Source organism: Taudactylus pleione, unplaced genomic scaffold, assembly GCF_031769625.1.
Source record: "Taudactylus pleione unplaced genomic scaffold, aTauple2 ptg000116l, whole genome shotgun sequence".
Lineage (NCBI taxonomy): Eukaryota > Metazoa > Chordata > Amphibia > Anura > Myobatrachidae > Taudactylus > Taudactylus pleione.
Genome location: NW_028284518.1, coordinates 14916492 through 14938250, shown reverse-complemented (window position 1 = coordinate 14938250; position 21759 = coordinate 14916492). Strand labels below are relative to the sequence as shown.

Sequence of the window (21759 nt, the reverse complement as noted above, 5' to 3'; positions counted from 1 at the left end):
CAAAGTATAAGAAGGCTTTTTCCAGGTTTATTTTTTACCTGATTCTCCCACAGAGACACAAAAAGACTGTCCTTTCCCCAGGCAGTGTCTCCCTGTAATGTTCAGCCTCCCAGCACTAAAATATGAGATATGGTAAGAATTTACCCTTGTTATCTCTATTTCTACGAAGTCCATAGGGTTCCACAGGATACCTTGGGGTATAGGTGTGACGTCAGTCGCAGGGCACCAAAGAGTTAAGCTTTCAGCCTCCCAGGATGCACTAAGTCCCCCTCTTATACCCCGCCCCCGAGCCAAGGCATCTCAGTTAGTTACCAAGCCATAGGCCGGAGGAGGAGAAGGAAGAGAGATAACAAAGATCTGGACACATACAAGAATCACATTCTCACCAGAGGGAGACGGAAAACCGGTGACCAGAGCAAAGCCCATCTGCAGCACAGGTGCGACAGGGCGGGAGTCCTGTGGAACCCTAAGGACTTCGTAGAAATAGAGATAACAAGGGTAAGTTCTTACCATATCTCATATTTTCTACTTCAGGGTACATAGGGTATCCACAGGATACCTTGGGGATGTCCCAAAGCAGTATCCTTTAAGGGTGGGGACGCTCCTGTGCAGAAAGGAGAATCCGCCGCCCGAAGGAAGCATCCTGAGAGGCGAAGGTGTCAAACCTGTAATACCTCACGAAGGTATGGACAGAGGACAACGCAGCAGCCTTGCAGATCTGGACTGCAGAGGCACCACATCGAGCTGCCCACGAAGGACCCACAGACCTAGTGGAATGAGCCTTCAGAGAAGGAGGAACCGGTAGGCCTTCATGAAGATAAGCTTCAGAAATAGCCATACGGATCCAGGCTGCCAAAGTTTGCTTTGAAGCAGGCCAACCCTTTTTACGGAAGCCATAGAGGACAAACAAAGCGTCCGACTTCCTAAACGAAGAAGTGCGGTCAACATAAGTCCTTAAGGCCCGCACAACATCCAAAGAGGCCTCACCCACGGAAAGACCCGGTGAGTTAAAGGCCGGAACAACGATTTCCTCGTTAACATGAAACTGGGAAACAACTTTGGGAAGAAACTCGGGCCCTGTTCCCATGAAAAACCAAGAAAGGGGGTCTACAAGAAAGAGCCCCTAACTCAGAAACACGTCTGGCTGAAGCAATAGCCAGAAGGAAAACAGTCTTAGCTGTTAGCCATTTAAGATCCACTGATCCCAGTGGTTCAAATGGCGGTCCTTGGAGAGCCCTCAGGACCACAGCCAAATCCCAAGGCGCCACAGGTGGAACAAAGGGCGGCTGAATGCGGACAACACCTTGCATAAAGGTGCGCACATCCGGGATTGTAGCAATCCTACGGTGAAACCAGACAGATAGGGCCGAAACCTGTACCTTCAAAGAAGCAAGGCGAAGCCCATGATCTAGTCCCGCTTGTAGGAAGGCGAGAATCCGAGACAGACGAAACTCTCGCAGTGCATAACCTCTCGGTCGACACCACTGGAAGAACGTATGCCACACGCGATGGTATATCCTCGCGGAAGATGGTTTCCGAGCTCGCAACATGGTACGCACCACAGAGCTGGAAAACCCCCGGGACCTCAGCATGGCCGTCTCAACAGCCATGCCGTCAAAGACAGCCGAGTCAGGTCCGGGTGACGACAAGGACCCTGAAACAGGAGGTCCGGTCGTAGCGGCAACCGCAGAGGACTGTCCACGGACAGACCCTGAAGGTCTGAGAACCAGTGCCGTCTGGGCCACGCGGGAGCTATCAACAGGAGCGTCCCTCCTTCCTGTTTGAATTTCCGGATTACCCGTGGAAGAAGGGAGACCGGAGGGAACAGGTATGCGAAACGGAACGTCCACCGGACGGACAGAGCATCCACCAGAGACGCCCCTTCGTCTCTTGTGCGAGACCCGTACACCGGCAACTTGTTGGTCTGCCGGGACGCCATGAGGTCGATCTCTGGAAGACCCCATCTGTCCACCAGTAGTTGAAAAACGTCCGGGTGCAGGGACCATTCCCCCGGATGAACGTCCTGGCCACTTAGAAAGTCCGCCTCCCAATTGAGCACTCCCGGGATGAAGACCGCTGATATGGCCGGAAGATTGCGCTCCGCCCAAACCAGGATCCGAGACACCTCTACGAGAGCCGCCCGGCTTCGGGTTCCTCCTTGCCTGTTTATGTAGGCCACGGTGGTAGCGTTGTCCGACTGGACCTGTACCGGGTGACCCTGGAGAAACCGATGTGCCTGCTGGAGAGCATTGAAGACCGCACGGAGTTCCAAGATATTGATTGGAAGCTCCGCTTCTGTCGGCGTCCACCTGCCCTGGAACAGATGTGGACCCGAAACTGCTCCCCAGCTCCGAAGACTGGTGTCCGTTGTCAACAGGACCCAATTTGGAACCCAGAACGGATGTCCCTCGCTGAGGTGGGACGTCTGTAACCACCAAGCAAGGGACAGACGAACCTCCGGGGTGAACACAATCGTCTGGGACTTCAGAGTCTGAGGCAGCCCGTTCCACTTTGACAGGATCAGGTGCTGCAGAGGTCTGGAGTGAAACTGGGCATATTCCACCATGTCGAACACCGACACCATGGAGCCCAGTAACCTCATCGCCGAGTGTAGAGACACCCGTCGGCTGTGCAGACAACTGCGCACCCTTGACTGTAAAGCAGAGATCTTTTCCTCCATTACGAAGATCTTTTGCTGTCCCGAGTCCAATAAGGCTCCAAGATGCAGAATCCTCCGAGACGGGATTAGAGTGGACTTCTGCCAGTTGATTAGCCAGCCGTGCCGTTGCAGCAGGGCAATGGTCAGGTCCAAGTGGCGTAACAGGAGCTCTGGAGATCCCACCACCAATAACAGGTCGTCCAAGTACGGCAACATGCGGACTCCCTGCAGCCGCAGAGAAGCCGCCATGATCGCCATCACCTTGGTGAAAACACGTGGTGCTGTCGCCAGGCCAAAAGGTAACGACCGAAACTGGAAGTGGTCGCTGCGGATTGCAAACCTGAGGAACTGTTGATGGCGCAAAAGAATAGGGACATGCAGGTAGGTGTCCTGTATGTCCAATGACACCATGTAGTCCCCAGGTTCCAGCGCCAGAATGATGGACCGTAGGGGTCTCCATCCGAAACTTCGGTACCCGCAAAGACTTGTTGAGTGCTTTGAGGTTGAGAATCGGACGAAAGGACCCATTGGGTTTCTGTACCAAAAAAAGATTTGAGTAGAAACCCTGGCCCCTCTGGGAGAATGGAACAGGCACTATAACTCCAGCCTGGATCATAGTGTGCAATACCTTCCGCAGCTCCGTAGCCTTGTTCCGGTCTGATGGTAGACCCGTGGTGAAGAATCGAGCCGGGGGTCTGTGCCGGAAGGAGAGGGCGTACCCGTGGGAGACCACCTCCAGAACCCAAGTGTATGTCGTAGTGACCGACCAACACTGGGCAAACTGCAGCAGGCGGCCTCCCACCCTGGGATCCCCCAAAGGGAGGCCCGGACCGTCAGGCCGCAGGCTTGTCATCTGGCTTGGGGGCCGGACGTCTGGTACTCCATGCCTGCTTCCGGGGCTTGACCGATTTCCTAGGGCCAGCCTGACGAGGAAACGACTGTGGTTTGGGCCTGCCCTGGGCCCTAGATGACCGAAAGGACGATGGTCCAGAACCAGAAGGAGCAGCGGCCGACGGAAGACAAGCCGATTTGGCTGCCGCCAGTGTGGCCACAATCTTATCCAGATCCGGACCGAAGAGAACTTCTCCGGTAAACGGCAACGCTTCCAGACCCTTCTTGGAATCTGCGTCCGCCTTCCAGGATCGCAGCCACAAGGTGCGACGAGCAGCTACTGCTGCTGAAGAAATTCTAGACACCAGAGTACTAATGTCTAGAGCCGCCTCGTTGATGTAGGTGGCCGAATCACGGAGATTGCCAATCAACTCTGCCTGTTCGGCCGGACAGTCGGAATCAAAAGAAGCCTCTAATGAATCCGCCCAGCGCTCCATCGCTCTGGCAACCGAGCAAATGGCCATAGCCGGCCGTGCTGCCCCCCCCCGCAAGGGAATAAGCGGACTTCAGGCAGATTTCCACCTTGCGGTCCGTAGCATCCTTAAGGGAGGACATGGATGGCATCGGCAATGTGGCACTACGGACAAGACGGGTCACGTGAGAATCCACCTGTGGAGGGGATTCCCACTTAGCAAAATAATTATCCGCGAACGGATAAGCCACCGCCAGGCGTCTCTGCGGCTGGTATCTTTTGCCAGGCTGTTTCCGCGCCTCCTCTAAATGGTCCACCAACTGACCCGAAAGAGGAAAGACTGTGGCATCGCCCTTCACGTCTTTGAAAAAGGCATACTTAGACTTAGCCGCTGGGGGAACTTCGTCCTCAATCACCAAGGCTGTGCGGACCGCCCGAATAAGTACAGGAATATATACCTTGGACTTAGCATCAGCGTCCTTAGTATGGAGAGGTTCCTGATCGTAAGGATCCAGAATCTCCCCGTCCCTTCGTCATCCTCATAAGGAGCGGACAGAGACGCCACCGGCCGTTTATGAGGCCGCATCACAGACTCCCCTTGCAACACATCTGACAAGTGCTGTACAGAACTCGTCAGGGAGTTAACCCACGCTGGCTCCTGAGAAACCGGGAGCGGGGAAATAGGGAGACTGTGGGGTACCACCAATTGTCGTGGGAAACCCTGCATGGGTGACGACACCACAGACTGCTGGGACAAACCCATCGGAGTAAACGCGGGCTGCGGAGCTAACTGGCCCACTAAAGCTGTTAGCGCCTGAGCGAAACAAGCCGGGCGGCTCCTATACCGGTGCTGTAACCGTAAGAGGCCGCGCCATGGACAAACACTGCCGGCAAAGGCCCTCCGCGCTACCCTCCCCCTCCGCTAACGGTACTTTACACGTGGTACACTGTAGCCGGAGGGGAAAATCACTTTCAGACATGATGGCACCACGTATGTGACCCCTCTCACCAATTATATATTAAATAGGCGAGAGACCACCCTGCAGCACCGCACCGCAAGGGCTTAGCAGAAAGAACAGGGACAGTAATAAAGCTGACAGTCTTGAGAAGAAAAGTTACAGGCAGCGCTAGCACAGTCACATACAATGCAAAGAAAATCAATTCCTGCACTAACAGCGCTGATCACTCAACTACACAGACACAGGGCCTGGTAGGACACAGCACTGCATACACAGACCTGACCACAGCGGAGGAGAGGTATGCGGGGGGACCCAGACCACGATGCTTCCAATGCAGGCTTCCAGCAGCGTTCACCATGCTTCTGAAAAGATGGCCGCCGAGGAGCAGAGAGAAGGCTGGCCTGGGGGAGGAGCACTGACACAGGGCCAGTCAGCACAGTGCAGAGAGGGCTGTGTGCAGCGGGGGAGGCGCCGGCTGTGAGACAGGGAAGGCGCGCTCCCCTGGCATGCATTTAACCCCTGGGACGCCGCAGCGCTACCGCTCTGCTGCGGTCCGCTGTCCCAGGGGGTAGTGGAAGCGCAGGTTGGTCGCCTGGCTCCACGCTGCAGCCAGTCCCCAGGGAGCCCCCTGCCTGGGGACTTAGGACCATGTGATCAGCGGGGACCCACCGTGGGACCCCGCTGCTTACCTCTGTCCCCCTTGAATCCGGCCATGGTCCGGAACATCTGGGGTCACCGCTAGCTGTGACCCCAGATGCCCACCAGCATCCCCGGATCAGTACCGGCGTTCTGGTACCGGCGGGGTGTAGGGAAGACAGCATGGACGTCAGGACTGACTGTCCATGCTGTTCATCCAGATGTGCAGCCACAGCTGCATGAAGAAAAAGCTTCAGGGGCTCTTCTAGCCCCCACTCCAACAGGTGCACCCGACTCCGGCCGGGCACCAAACTAAACTGAGGTGCCTTGGCTCGGGGGCGGGGTATAGGAGGGGGACCTAGTGCATCCTGGGAGGACTTTGGAGCCCTGCGACTGACGTCACACCTATACCCCAAGGTATCCTGTGGATACCCTATGGACCCTGAAGTAGAAAAACAACCACATAGTTGAAAACCCTAATTAGCCTACTGTGAAGCTAATAACCAAAAAAGCTCCTAACACAAACACCTTCCTGAGGTTTCAAAAGACATGGGTCAGGAATCTAGGGCAATTTACCTGCCTTCCACTATGATGCCAGTGACTGTGTCACATATCCCCCTCCTCTGTTTCGACCCAGGGGGCGGAACACTTGCAGCCCCCAAACAAAAGATGCGGGACAAAACATCTACATTACCCAGTTGGGACCCAGGCCTATGTTCCACAGTAAATGTAAATTCCTGCAAAGCTAAAAACCATCTTGTTACCCTGGCATTTTGGCCTTGCTTTACTGACATCCATTTTAATGGGGCATGATCCGTTACGAGCTTAAACCGTCTGCCCAAGAGGTAATACCTCAAAGTGTCCAACGCCCACTTAATGGCCAACGCCTCTTTTTCAACAACAGCGTACCTTTTTTCATGGTCATTGAGTTTTCTGTTCAGATGAACAATGGAGTGCTCCTCCCCATCCCTACTTTGAGACAACACTGCTCCTACGCCTACCTCTGAGGCATCCGTCTGAACCACAATTTTTGGCTTCAATTTTGTTTGACTGGGGCTTAATCAAGCCTCTCCCTATGGTGTACCCCAAGTATTGAACCTCTTCCATTGCAAGGCAACATTTCTTAGGGTTGGCTGTCAGGCCGGCCTTCCTAATTGAGTCCAGTACCGCCAGTACTCTGACTAAGTGAGATTCCCAGTCTGGAACAAGAGCCCAACCAAATCCATGGCGATCCGTTCAAATGGGACCTCTATAACAGGCATGGACACTAGAGGACTCTTGAAATGGGGTCTAGGAGCATGATACTGGCACTCTGGGCAGGAAGAACAGAATTCAGACACATCTTTATACACCCCAGTGTACCCTTTCAGTGGTCTTTTCAGCCCCTAGACGTCCTGTGGTGATATGACCAGGAGCAAGGTCCAATGCAGTTCTTCTATATACCAAAACTTTTTCAAGAAGAAAGATAATCAGTTTCAATTGGTGCACTCACATGTGATTCTCCCACAGAGACACAAAAAGGCTGTTCTTTCAGCAGTGTCTCCCTGTAATGATCAGCCTCCCAGCACTAAAAACAGCCACATAGCTGAAAACTCTAATTAGCCCCCTGTGAAGCTAATAACCCAAAAAGCTCCTAACACAAAAACCTTCCTGAGGTTTCACAAGACATAGGTCAGAAATCTAGAGCAAATATACCTGCCTTCTACTATGACGTCAGTGACCTTGTCACATATCCCCCTCCCCTGTTTCGACCCAGGGGACAGACCACTTGCAGCACCCAAACAAAAGATGCGGGACAACGAATCTGCATTAGCCAGTTGGGACCCTGGCCTGTGTTCCACAGTAAATGCAAATTCCTGCAAAGCTAAAAACCATCTTGTTACCCTGGCATTATATATATATATATATATATATAGCGTTCCCGCTAGGCTGTTTTAGCGGGGCGCGGCACCCTGCCCACTTTCTGGAAGGCAACAGGCGCCCTGCCCTAACAGCCTGCGGGAACCGTCTTCACCCGCGGGTCGCAGTGTCCCGTGGGTGAAGGAATGTGCGGTGACTCGGTCACCGCCGGAGAATAGACGCCGGGCGCATGCGCCCGGCATCTATTCTCCCTCTCTGCAGGGCTTGGGTGCTGCCCGGCGTGTCCGTAAGTGCCGGCACGCCCCCAAGAGTGATGAAAAGGGGACGCGTCTTATAGACATGCCCCCTTTTCGATGACCACGCCCCCATCTCGGGCGCGCGCACGTGCCCTCTCTAGCTCCGGCGCCCTGCCTCGTGCCGAAGCTAGAGTGAAAACTATATATATATATATATATATATATATATATATATATATAAGCAATGCTGCGGCACTCGCGGGTCTTGTGAAGAAAGAATAACTCCAACTCAGGGAACGTTCGTTCAACATTTCAGTCTTATCGACTTTTATCAAGAACTTCAGTGAAAAAGTGACAACCACATACCTTTATACAAACATAGCGTTTGCTGCAGACCAGTCCTACTTCCGCCTCTCGGCTGGTGCCTCCCCACAGATGATGTCATCCATGTGCAACTCAGGCATCCCGGCGCGCGCGATGACGTCACACGCTGCCGGAGCTTGGTGCTCCTTGTTGACATCACCTGACCGGCTAGCTGACACTCCCACCGGTGGGGGAAATACGCGATCATAGGCAAAAATAACATAATATGCCTACACAAAAGAGAAGAAAATATACAAACATTAGGGAAGGGTCCGCAGAGATGTAAATAAACACTACACCACAAATATAAAAAGGAAAGAAGAGAAAAAAATAGTATGACTGAACGGAGTATAGGGTACGTTGCTAGGCAACAAAATATAAAAACAAAACAAACAGAAAATGTGTACATACATGGAGTATGTCAGATGTAACATAACACAAAGTGACACTAAAACTAGACATATATGTACCAGATAAAATAAAAGTGTGATATATACAAATAGTCAACCTATATCCAGATAGGAAACATATATTTAAAAAGTAAAGTGTCAATGTGGGATGGTCGGGCATGTACTATACAAACTATAGAAATGACATGCAAGGAGAAAAAAAAATATTAATATATTTAAAAAAAAAAAAAGAATAATGACAATAATGACACTATAAATTGATCCAAATCACCATCAAAGGTAAGATGGATATAAAATACACTATGATGCACCAAGTTAATATAGTGCAAACACCGAATAGTGTGTACTGTGGTCTGAAGGTTATGGAGACAATCGTTGGGAGAGATGCTACTGCGTCTGAAGGATACTGTGTTGTTGACTTACAACACCCGGTATTCTAAGGTGGTCTCCCATCCTTGTACTGACCAGGCCAACAATGTATGCTTCCGAGATCGGACAACAATTGGGCACATGCATTGTTGTATGATAGTAAGTATATAAGAATCCAAATGTCACAAGGAGCACGATCATCCAACTCAAGCAACCCAATAACCTTGTGACATGGCTGGCTGGTCCATGATAAAAAAGTATCAAAAATATGAAATCTTAGACTAAAGCTGGCCACACATCCAAAGATTATCTGTCCAACCAGCCAACTAGTTGATTGGTTGGAATAAAAATCTGATAAGGAATACAATCAGCAATTTGTTCCCAAACACTGGAAAATGGACCAAAACTGTTGTTTGAACAAATAGTTTGGATCAAACATTTAACAAACTTGTCTGAACGACCATTTTCATCTGTTTTCTGGCATTTAGGAGCAAATTGCTGATCATCATTTACTCCCATACGTTACCAGATTTTCATTCCAACCAATCAACAAGTTGGCTGTTTGGATGTAAGTTGGTCTAGTGTGTGGCCAGCTTTAGAGTGCCAATCCAAGAGGACCTGCTGGCAAAAAATATAGCCAAATAGTCACCAATGAGAGGGAACAAGGACAGAGAAAGACGTAAAGACAACTGAGTGAGATGACAGAAACCACATTTATCAAAAGAAAGGGCAAAAGCAACACCGTAGTAATCCAATATACGCATCAGCACTGGAAGTGTCCACCTGAAAAAAATGATAATCACAGAAAACAAGCAAATGATAACGTTTCGTTGAGGCCAAAAGCTGAAAGAATTCATCCTGTGTATCCACCGTGCCTCAAGTTGTAAAAGTTCCTTGTCCCCATCACCTCCTCTCTTGGAGATGGGTACATGATCGATTGCTTTATATGAAAGAGTAGCCAAGGAATGTCTGTGTTCACTGTAATATCTGGCTACTGGCTGATCGATGTCTTTGCCATCCAGTGCCTGATGAATGGCCGTCCTGTGCTGAGCAATCCTCACTCTTAATGTACACAAAGTCTTCCCTACATATACAAGTCTGCAAGGGGCACCTAATCATATAGATGATGTATTTGCTTGTACATGTGAGAAACATGTCTGATGGGTATTAGTATGCCTGAAAGCGGATGTACCACGTCTGGTTCTACTTCCAAGTATCTGCATGTCGTGCAACCTGTGCACCTGTAACATCCTGGTCTCTTAGTGAGGAAGTGCTTGCAAGGGTCCAGAGAATATTTAGAAACATCATTGTGCACAAGCCAGTCCTTGAGGTTTTTACCTCTTTTATATCCAATCATCACCTTGGTGTTCTTAAGTGCCGGGAGACTGGAGTCGGTATTAATGATCGGCCAAAGTTTTTTAGTGGTTGTGTTGACAAATCTACTCCCGCTATTGAAGTGGTTGATGAACAAAACTGGTTTGCTTTTCTTTGATCCAGCAGCGTCATTGTGTTCACTCGCAGATGTCTATACCAAAGCTTTTTCTTTAGCAGATAATAAATCCCTCCAGTTGTAGCCCCCTGTTGGAGAAATTTAGCATCATCTTGTTGATGTCTTCCTCTGCTTTCATGGGATCATTAGTTATCCACTTCACACGCGAAAACTGTGAAAATGGCAAGCTCTTAATTAAGGAGACAGGATGTTGACACTCTGCGTGGAGAAGTGTGTTGCAGTCAGTGGGCTTGCTATACAGTGTGGTATCAAATGAGGTGCCAGTCCAGGTAATATTAACATCAAGAAAGTGTACTTTTTCATGACTGCAATCAAAAGTGAACTTGATGTGATCATGTGATGAATTGATGGTGTTCACGATTGTGATAAAATCTTCCTGTGTTCCAGACCAAATAATAAAAATATCATCTATATACCGCGTGAAAAATAAAAGATGTTGATTAAAATTGCAATTCTCCCAAAAAAATTTTTTTCAACAGAGAACATGTATGTGTTGGCAAAGGAGGGTGCCACGTGAGAACCCATGGCACAACTTCTCATTTGTAAGAAAAAAGAATTGTCAACTAGAAAATAATTACGTGTGTCTTTTCCAAAAGTTGGATATAAACGTCAATGGGTGGTCCCTCATAGTCCGATCGATGTCCAATAATGTTTTTGACACCAACATAGCAAAACAGCTTATCACAAACAATCCGGTAGTCCTTTTAATCTATACACTACCCAAAATCCACAAGTCTCTGCAATCTCCACCAGGTCGTCCGATCATATCGGCTAGAGGACCTTATATAGCGTAGTGTCAAAATTTCTGGACTTTTACAAACAGCCACTAATTATGAAGGAACCGATATTTCTAAAAGATACGAATGCACTGCTGGACAAGCTACATGGGTTACAAAATCTACCGACTGGACTCCTATTATGCACCATTGATGTTGTATCACTTTATACGAGTATTCCGCACAAGGAAGGTGTCAGGGTTCAGCCTAGGATCGGCCTCTCTCACCTCCTTGCCAGCTTCCCCTGACTTCCTTGCAGTCAGACGTCTGGTGAAGTGATGGATGTTGGGGCTGTGTATTCTGCCTTAGGTGCTTTTTGCGAGCTTCCATGGTCGGCTGTGTGTGCTGGGGATCAGAGTTCCCAGTCATTGCCTGTGTTATAGCATTCAGTTCCATTTCCAGAGTTCATTCATTCCATTCACCTCCAGTCATATTGCATTCATTATAGTTTCCGGGTTCTGCCATTCCCAGGTACCTGTCCAGAGGGCCGTGACCTGCTCACTTGGTGCAGCTGAAAACCAAATCCCAATTGGAGGGGTCACTGGAGAAAACCACCAAGTGAGTTAGACTCCACGCCTCTGGGCAGGTCTAGCCAAACCTGGGTTTGGCCGCAACTAGGAGACCTAGTCTAGTCACTCCCCTAGTCACCCGAACCCCTCGGCTCACCGTCCTCCACAGAGGAATTCTTGCACTGGATCATGACAGAAGGTTTGAGGTGTATGCATGACTTTCTCAGGTCTCATGTAGACTATGAGGGACCACCCATTGACCTTTATATCCAACTTGTGCACAATGATGTGTCTAAATATTCTCTGAACCCTAGCACGCACTTCCTCACTAAGAAACCAGAATGTTACAGGTGCACAGGTTGCACGACATGCAGATACCTGGAAGTAGCACCAGACGTGGTTCATCCGCATTCAGACATACGAATACCCATCAGACATGTTCTCACATGTACAAGCAAATACATCATCTATATGATTAGGTGCCCCTTGCGGACTTGAATATGTAGGGAAGACTTGGTGTACATTAAGAGTGAGGATGGCTCAGCACAGGACGGCCATTCATCAGGCACTGGATGGCAAGGACATCGATCAGCCAGTAGCCAGACATTACAGTGAACACAGACATTCCTTGGCTACTCTTTCATATAAAGCAATCGATCATGTGCCCACCTCCAAGAGAGGAGGTGATAGGGACAAGGAACTTTTACAACTTGAGGTACGGTGGATACACAGGATGAATTCTGTTTCACTTTTTGGCCTCAACAAAACTTTATCATTTGCTTGTTTTCTGTGATTATAATTTTTTTCAGGTGGACAGTCCCAGTGCTGATGCGTATATTGGATTACCATGGTGTTGCTTTTGCCCTTTCTTTTGATAAATGTGGTTTCTGTCATCTCACTCAGTTGTCTTTACGTCTTTCTCTGTCCTTGTTCCCTCTCATTGGTGACTATTTGGCCATATTTTTTGCCAGCAGGTCCTCTTGGATTGGCACTCTTAGTCTAAGATTTCATATTTTTGATACTTTTTTTTTATTATGGACCAACCAGCCATGTCACCAGGTTATTGGGTTGCTTGAGCTGGATGATCGTGCTCCTTGTGACATTTGGATTCTTATATACTTACTATCATACAACAATGGATGTGCCCGATTGTCGTCCGATCTCGGAAGCAATACATTGTTGGCCTGGTCAGTAAAAGGATGGGAGACCACCTTAGAATACCGGGTGTTGTAAGTCAACAACACAGTATCCTTCAGACACAGTAGCATCTCTCCAACGATTGTCTCCATAACCTTCAGACCACAGTACACACTACTCGGTGTTTGCACTATATTGACTTGGTGCACCATAGTGTATTTTATATCCATCTTACCTTTGATGGTGATTTGGATCAATTTATAGTGTCATTATCCTTTTTTTTTTTAAATATTTATATTTTTTTTCTGACATTTTTTTCTCCTTGCATGTCATTTCTATAGTTTGTATAGTACATGCCCGACCATCCCACATTGACACTTTACTTTTTAAATATATGTTTCCTATATGGATATATGTTGACTATTTGTTTGTATATATACTTTTATTTTATCTGGTACATATGTCTAGTTTTGGTGTCACTTTGTGTTATGTTACATCTGACATTCTCCATGTATGTACACATTTTCTGTTTGTTTTGTTTTTATTTTTTGTTGCCTAGCAAAGCACCCTTTACTCCGTGCATTCATTCTATTTGTTTCTCTTCTGTCCTTTTATTTTTGTGGTGTAGTGTTTATTTACATCTCTGCGGACCCTTCCCTAATGTTTGTATATGTTCTTCTCTTTTGTATAGGCATATTATGTCATTTTTGCCTATGATCGCGTATTTCCCCCACCGGTGGGAGTGTCAGCTAGCTAGTCAGGTGATTCAACAAGGAGCACCAAGCTCCGGCAGCGTGTGACGTTATTGCGTGCCCCGGGATGCCTGAGTTGCACATGGATGACGTTATCTGCGGGGAGGCACCAGCCAAGAGGCAGAAGTAGGACTGGTCTGCAGCAAACGCTATGTTTGTATAAATGTATGTGGTTGTCACTTTTTTAACAAAAGTTCTTGATAAAAGTCGATAAGACTGAAACGTTCCCTGAGTTGGAGTTATTCTTTCTTCACAAGACCCGTGAGTGCCGCAGCATTGCTTTCTATACAATAAATATCCATATACTTCTGATGGCACCTGGGCATTTTGCTGTTCATGTGGAGTGCTAGCCCCATTTTGTTTATATATATATATATATATATATATATATATATATATATATATATAATGTGTATAAACAAAATGGGGCTAGCACTCCACATGAACAGCAAAATGCCCATATATATATATATATATAATGTGTGTGTGTAAATAGATAGACCTATCTATCTATACTGTATGTAGGTGATATATAATAAAAATAAATTAATTTGTCAGTTTGACTTACTATATAGATGCTTCTGGTTCTGGCTGCAAGGGGGGAAGGTGAGCTTGTTGTGAATACAGGGGGGAGGTGGGTTTTTTTTTTTTTCTGAGGAAGGAGGAAGGGAGGGGGTCTGTTCAGGCTGTAGGGACTTGGGAGGAAGGTGGATTTCTATCTACAGCGGGTAGGGGGGTTTCGGGCTACACTGCAGGAGGGAAGGGGGAGGATTCAGACTATACTGCAAGGTGAACGGGACATATGGCTGCATGGGGATGGGGGGGGCTGTTCTGGCTGCAGGGGCTTAGAAGGGCTGTGGGGAGGGAGAGAGAGAGCAGGTCACGGTGGCTGTGAGGCAGGCAGATAAGCGCAACACTGCTCACAGACGGACTCCTGCTGTAGTGTAACCAGTGCCGAGTCCCTGGCTCTCCCTGCAACTTTCCCGCTTCAACTGGTTTACGGAGCACAGGTGCTCGCACTGAGGAACATACAACCAGGAGGGGGAGAGGAATAGCACCACCTGTCACAATAGCTGTGGGACGATGGAGGACCTGGTCAGCGGGCTTACAAGGGCTGTGGGGAGGGAGAAGGCAGGCAAAGCATGGCTGTGGGGAGGAAAAAGGCGGGCTAAGCGAGGCTGTGGGGAAGGAGAAAGCGGGCAGATGAAGGTTGCTGGGAGGGAGAAGACGGGATTAGAATGGCTGCGGGGAGGGAGACGGGCTTAGAATGGCTCCGGTGTGAAAGGCGCAGACTCAGGAATATCCCTGGTCGGCGCCGGGGAAGTTCCGGGTCTGATCCGGATTGGAACCCTGTTCCAACCTCCGGGCAAGACCCGGAACTTTGGTATAAAAGCAGTATAAGTCACAACTAGTTCTGCGTTAGGATGTTCCACAACACAAACAGTGAATGGTTGCCCCAAAGTCTTGCATGAAAAAACCACAATAGAAATAGGTGCCAGCAAGGGAAGTAACCAGGCCAGAATGTTGAGTGCAAAGATGTGGGTCATTTATTGACCCAATGCCCATTGCAACAGGAGTACTACCAAATTAACTTTCAATAGTAATACATAGCATATAGTTTTATTTTAACAGATGTGCCATGTACATATAACCATATATTACTGTAGCTGGACCTAGATTTACATTATTATCATCATTATTATAAAATAATAGTGCTTCTTAATCGACCATTGCTGCTTGTAATCCTCAAAATGTATCTGTATGAACTCAATAGTAATACATGACACACAAAAGGAAAGCAGAGTTCTTGTAGATAAGTACAAATAGCCTAAAATATTATAATTTACATCAAGAAATGGAAATATTTATTAATATAGAGGAAGACAATAGGGGCATTAAAGTCAGTTATGTAGATAGTTTAATATAGTATTTTATAATGTATACATTAACAAAAGTGGTATAAAATAAATATATTATTATATGATCGCACCCTACTCATATGAAGTTTAAAAAAAAGCAAATGCGTGGCACGGAATACCCAATAACATAAAAATGAATGAAATTATTATTTACTTTTTTCAGCGCTGTGATGATCTTTACAGTTGACACTTCAAAAACTGCATATACAGAATTGCAGAGGTTCCAAAACTCTGCCATTACAGTCCATGTTTTAAGGATACCCATGCTTGAGTCCAGATGGTTAAATCAAATTGACTGAGAAACTAATTAAGTCACCTGTGCTCAAGCATGAATATCCTTAAAATGTGGACTGTAATGGCGGAGTTTAGGAACCTCAACAATAGTGCTTTACCCTAAATAACAAAATAGCACCATTAGTGTCTGGAAAATGTAAAAATTATTATTTCTTCCAAATTGATAGACTGGAGATATTCCTCAGGTGAAAAAATCCCACAACATTTTTAGCAGATAAGGATTAAATACACTTATTTGAAATTTAGGAGCATATTTAATTACGAGTGATATTCTTGTTATTATTAAATCTTAAATGGTGCTCCAACCAATCAACGCCTAGCCTTCATGTTTGAAAATTGAGTTAGGAGCTGATTGGTTGGAGCACCATTTATGATCTGTAACGAGTGATAATAAGAATATCACTTGTTCTTAAATATGCCCTTTAAACCTATAAGCATTTCTTTATAAAAAGGAGACCGTAGAAAAATATAGCTCAACACTGTTTTCACCAAAAAATGTTTTAATAAACAGGTTTACACTTACACATGAGCTAAAAATGAGAAGGCAGTAAAATCACATATATAAAATGGTTGGACCGCCAGCCAGAAGTTTAGAAATACAAATCAATATAGCAATGGATGTTGAGTTCTTACTCTCGAAAGTATTAAACACCCCTTTGTTCTGCAGTGTTCTACCCAGGCTGCTTTGTTTGGGTGCATTGCCCAACAGAAACAGCCCACCGCCCGGCACTCCCTTCCCGCCCCAATGCGCCGCGTCCCCTGTCGCCATGTCACCCTCAACGTGTCCTTGTTGCCACTGTGGAAGTATAGAAGCCATTTTGTTTTAAAGTGTGCCACGTGTTCATTGAAAGTAAATGTACAGGACAGGAGAGGGTTAATTCATTGTACAGAGCTATCACATATGCACAGCAAAGCATATGTACATATATGGGAATGTTATTCAAATCTAAGGAAGTCTTGAGACTGCCAGCTCATCAGTTTCAATGCATATAATGAACAACAGATGTGATACTTGGAGCCTATAAATGTGAGTCTGTCTATTAAATAAAGCAGAGAGGAGGAGATGCTTGTGGTTACATATACACATTCGTATCCAGTGTCTCTTTTCTTCACATGATCATATGTAGGTTATAACAGACAAAGCCTGGGGGTGACCAAGAAAGACCTGAATTCATTGGCCATAGCTAGTGATCCGATTCGACACCACGGACATGGATGCCGGATGTGACCCCGAGCTGCGAGGCAGTTATCACCAGTGGGACCGTCCCCTTCATGGGATGGAGTCTTTGCAGCCTATCCAAGCGGAGTCTCTGCAGTCAATCAGGACATCCGCGCAGAGCTCTGGAGTCTGGACTCTGTGACACAACAGTGTCTCATAATAAAGGAGGGCAGGTAGAGCCAGATTTAGGAGGGTTCCCGTGCTAGAGATTGGATCTTTGTTACTAATGTGATCCGAAGTGTGTGCTGCTGCTGAAGGGAGAGGGACCCTTGGTCATTAGTGCGTCCGCAAAGCAAAATGCTTGGCAGACTGTCATTAAACTGAAAACTTGATATCGCTTTATGTGTATATAACCTTTCTGTCTTGAAAGTCCTGTGAGTGCTGCTGCTCTACGTCTGCTACATACCTTGTCTACCACAGAAGGCACCCAGTCATGCTGTTATTCAACTAGGGAGTACCAGCCTCTTTTCATTATCTATCTTGATTTTTATATGTGATGGGAAAGGGAGCAAATGTCTAATTTTCTGTTTTTCCTAAACTATGGGGGGAGGGGGCGCTAGTCCCTTAATTTGTCAGGGGCGCTTAATTTAACAGGGTATATACATGACTGGCTCTGGCATCTGTGTCCTCCGGCTATAAGGACACGATGGTGAGTGTTCAGGACGGCGGGACGTAGCGCATTGGGGCAGGAGGGAGTTCCAGGCAGTAGGTTGTACGGGGTTGCACCGTATTGGATCCAAGGAGAGTGCCCCAAGTTTAAATCATTATAAGGTCAGGACTTAAAACATTTTATTATTGCTAAGTCCCCCACCCGGCTACTTCTTCAGTGTTCTGGGGAGAACACTGTTCTGCCATTGCAGATTGTGTTCTATTGTAACCCCAACAAGCGCATCAACATATTGTGAAAATTAAATGTTTTTTGAAAGGCCGATAAGTGGGTGAATGGAGTTCTTCTATTTACCTAAAAGTGCAGTCAATCCGATACTGCAGATAATGCACGTGACTACACATAATGACAGTAGTTCTGATGTACATGTTTTTATTTGCATACAGGTATATTATATGGTAATTAAGTAGGTAAATAAAAAAGTAATAAATATCCTTAGTTATATTACAGCATCATATAAGCCTAATATGTGAAGCCAGGATGCTATCTTATAATGAAAGCTCTAATTAAATAGTTTAAAACAAAGTGTGGAAAAAAATGTGAAAGAAAAAAATAGAATAATTGTGATGTGTTAAAAAAGAAAGCTGTGGGCAGATTTTAAACTCTTTGTATATAAATTGTTTATAAGTTGTCACCTTCTGAGAATTATTAAATATTTTATCCTCTTATTATTAAAGAGGTATAGGGCTTTAAATTCAGAAGCATATGTTATTGTGGCTTTGGTTGTTATACTTGGACTACAGAAGTGTCCTTACACATCTTTGCTATAGTCGCGACAAAAAGTCCCTCCTGGCGCACCAGGTCCCGTGAGACTCTGCTAGCGACGGGTGTCTTTTCTTGTTGTGCAGAAAATGCATCTAAATCGCAAGAGCAGACTGTGCTGATTCATTTTATATGTGACACTTGAAGAGCTGTGTGCAACTCTGTATACGAAGTGCTACAATGTAGCAGCTGCAGCTTTTATCAGTTCAGGTTCTGTTTTGCTCATTTAGAGACTCAGGTGCACACAGTCTCGCATATCACATTAATCAGCACAGTTTGCTCTTGCATCTTCGTTGTATCGTAATGCAATTTAGACACTTATTTGGCAAAATAATATGCCCAATGCTAGCAGAGTTGCACAAGATTTGGTGACTCACTAATGCTAGGCAAGTCGCGCTAGGTGGCATCTTAAGGCTAGATGAATGAGGACACATCTGTATGCCAGAACTATACTAACAAATTCGCAACAGATACTTGTTAGACATTTTTTGTCAACCTCACTCTCTCTATTGGTTTTCTGAATGCAGCCACTGCAGATCATTAAACCGGTGGATTCAATCCAACTAGTACAATTCAAGACAAACAGGCACTCTAAAGAGCTCTTCCTCCTTAACAAAACACCAATCCTGTAAGGTCAAAGTCAGTGATATTCCTTCCACTGCTCCCAATGAAAGACGTATTTAGATTTAGTATTCACTTTAAATAGCTCAATGGACACATCGAGGTCTACAATATATTTCAATGTCATGCAGAGTACCTGTAGTTGTAGGAACTAAACTTCTGGCTTTCTCTTAGCATGATCTTGTAGAGATTTAACACAGTAGCCCGACTTGGTGATGCCATATTTCTTCCAAGTAACTCAAAGTTTAATCACAAGACTACCAATTGACGGGATTATGAAGGTTTACCTGAACAATAGAAAAACAAAAAGAAAGTAAAGTGTAAGGTGTCAACATTTTATGTAATAAAACTTAATTTTTAAGAAAACGGGACAGTATTGTACTGAATGCCTTTATGTTATTTATGGTTTTAATTAATACAATGGGATGAAGCACATTTGTGAAAAGTGCATTAAGATCAACACTATGCTTCTCAGAGGTGACACCATCTAACATCTATACATCACATTTTATAAGGTGAGCAGCTTATCAATTATCATATGAGCTAGATATATTTTATTTTTCCAGATTACACCAAGGAATAACCACACCTTTCCATATTGTACAGACTTATGCACTCGTGGATGTAAGGGAAATTAGGACATTATAAATATTAAATAAATATATTTAAAAATAAATTTAAACATAAAATTATCATTAGGAAAAGTCCAAAAGCTATAAACTGCTTCCAGAAAGTTAATATTGCTGATCAAACACCATCACTTAGCTACAGTTCTAAATCAGACTTTTTCTGATTCTAAATCATCTGACAAAAGTAACAGTCAGACTTTTTCTAATTTCTGATATTAAAAATCACAAGTGTTGTTTCCTGCTTAAGTTCATTTTGCTATGGGAGTACATACTGTATTGTGTATTATGTTACTCCTCTTCAGCTGCATATACACACAACGATTTTTTGAACGATTATCGTTAAACAATATCGTTTAACGATAATCCATTGAAAAAATCGTTCACTTTCTGAGTCAAAGGATGAACGATTATCGTTCATGCGCGTTCACGTTTGTAGTTCACTCAGACTTGTCAACTGAACGATTTTCATTAAGGGAATATGCAAAAATCGTTTGTAGTTCAAAAAAATTGTTCATTACATTTTAAAAAATCTGAAAGATAATCTGACAGAAAATCGTTCATAAAATCGTTGGTAACAAAATCGTTGTGTGTGTATGCAGCTTTTATTGTTATATTGTCTACCAAAGAAAAACAAATTACACTTGTTTTATTTTATCTTAATAAAAATGCTATTAGCCCATGTTTAGTTTATATAATAATAATAATAATAATAATACTACAGAAATACTTAGGAAAACCATGTATAATATAGACTGCTTTGGGTCACTAGTGAAGCTTTATAACTCTATATTTGGAGTGATACAAATAGACTAAAAATTCTTAACATTTTTAAATACACATTTATACTGAAGGGTGCTTTAAATGTGTGAAGACACTGGGCCTGATTGTACTCTATTGCTGCTGCCACAGCTGCGATCTTAGCAGCTGTAGATCTGCGAAAAATGTGCTAATACAACAGTGGCAGAAACTTGTATTAAGACTCCCACCGAAGCCTTCGCAGCTGTCCACAATTGTGTACACATACTATAGGCAGCATCAGAGGGAGGTCAGGCAAAACATCGACTTATATGGATGCCCAGCATTGCCGCCGTACCTGAGACAATGGAGCCACGTTCCCTGTGTACAGGATCACAAACACTGACTGAAAAAGCCTCCGTTCAGCTGTCACTCCCTATTAACTCCCACAAAATGATCACTTCCTGTTAAACACTTGTGACTGAATCTTCACTGCAACCGTAATTCAACCGTAGCACGTGTGCATTTCAGCTGTGACGCATGCGCAGACCACCGATAGTCGCTCAGCGTGCTGAACATCGGAATAGCGTACAACCCTGTATCAGGCCCACTATCTGCTTGCATTCTTTAGCTTGTTTTACATTAAAAAGATTATTTTAACCATTACTAAGAGGGCTCAATCTATGATGCAATACTATAAACATGGTTATACTAAGCATTAAGAAGCATAAATATTTTCAGTTAAATGGACATACATTCACTAAAGCCTTTAATAAAATAAAAAGCAAGACAGCATTACACTTCCTTTTTCAAAACAGGATTGTGTTTTAAAACAAAAAACTATGGCAACTATTTTTTAACTCCTGCCGTAAAGCTACAGTGACTGTACGGCAGGAGTTAACTCTACTAGATCAGTGTTCTCCCCAGAAAATGTTGCCAGCCGAGTAGCATCAACTAGCAGCCAGGTGGGAACCTGTGTGCAAAAAGGGGCGTAGCTTCACAATCGTACCAATTCACATTATGCCCACACTTATTGCATTGTGCAGCATTTACATGCCATACACTGTTAAGTGTGTGAATGGAAGGGTAACAGCACTTTTATGTACACATATCGCTTGCATAAGCCTGGTGATGTAGTACAGAACCAGCAGTGTACGCCTCCATGTTTGGCAGGGTCTGGCTGTGAGCATACTGGTGATACAGACAGACAGTCCCTGGATCTGGTGCACAGACGGACAGCCAGTTCCCGGATCCCATCTCAGGCCGGCCAGCTCCCTGGCCACTTCTCTGTGAGGCCTCAGTACACGCTCCCCACAAGCTGCCTGCTCTCCAGTACCAGCGCTTTGTCCCGCCCCCATCTATCACCTGATTGGAGCCTACAGACTCCATGCGCAGATATTAGCTACTTAGACCTGTCAGACAAATCTTCCATCT

The 21759-nt window shown here is 45.4% G+C and overlaps 1 protein-coding gene across 3 annotated transcripts in view; it reads right to left on the bottom strand.

The window, feature by feature from the left end:
- The window catches only part of LYRM4 (LYR motif containing 4), a 194504-nt gene that overhangs the window by 170172 nt on the left and 2573 nt on the right, over positions 1 to 21759 (bottom strand). For 2 of the 3 annotated variants that reach the window (XM_088471696.1, XM_088471698.1), the window contains exon 2: positions 19098 to 19248. In XM_088471696.1, the coding sequence (XP_088327822.1) occupies positions 19098 to 19183 (86 nt within the window). In that variant the 5' untranslated portion in view covers positions 19184 to 19248. Of the gene's footprint in view, positions 1 to 19097; positions 19249 to 20683; positions 20753 to 21759 lie in introns of those variants that run through there. The other variant, XM_088471697.1, reaches the window with a different exon arrangement.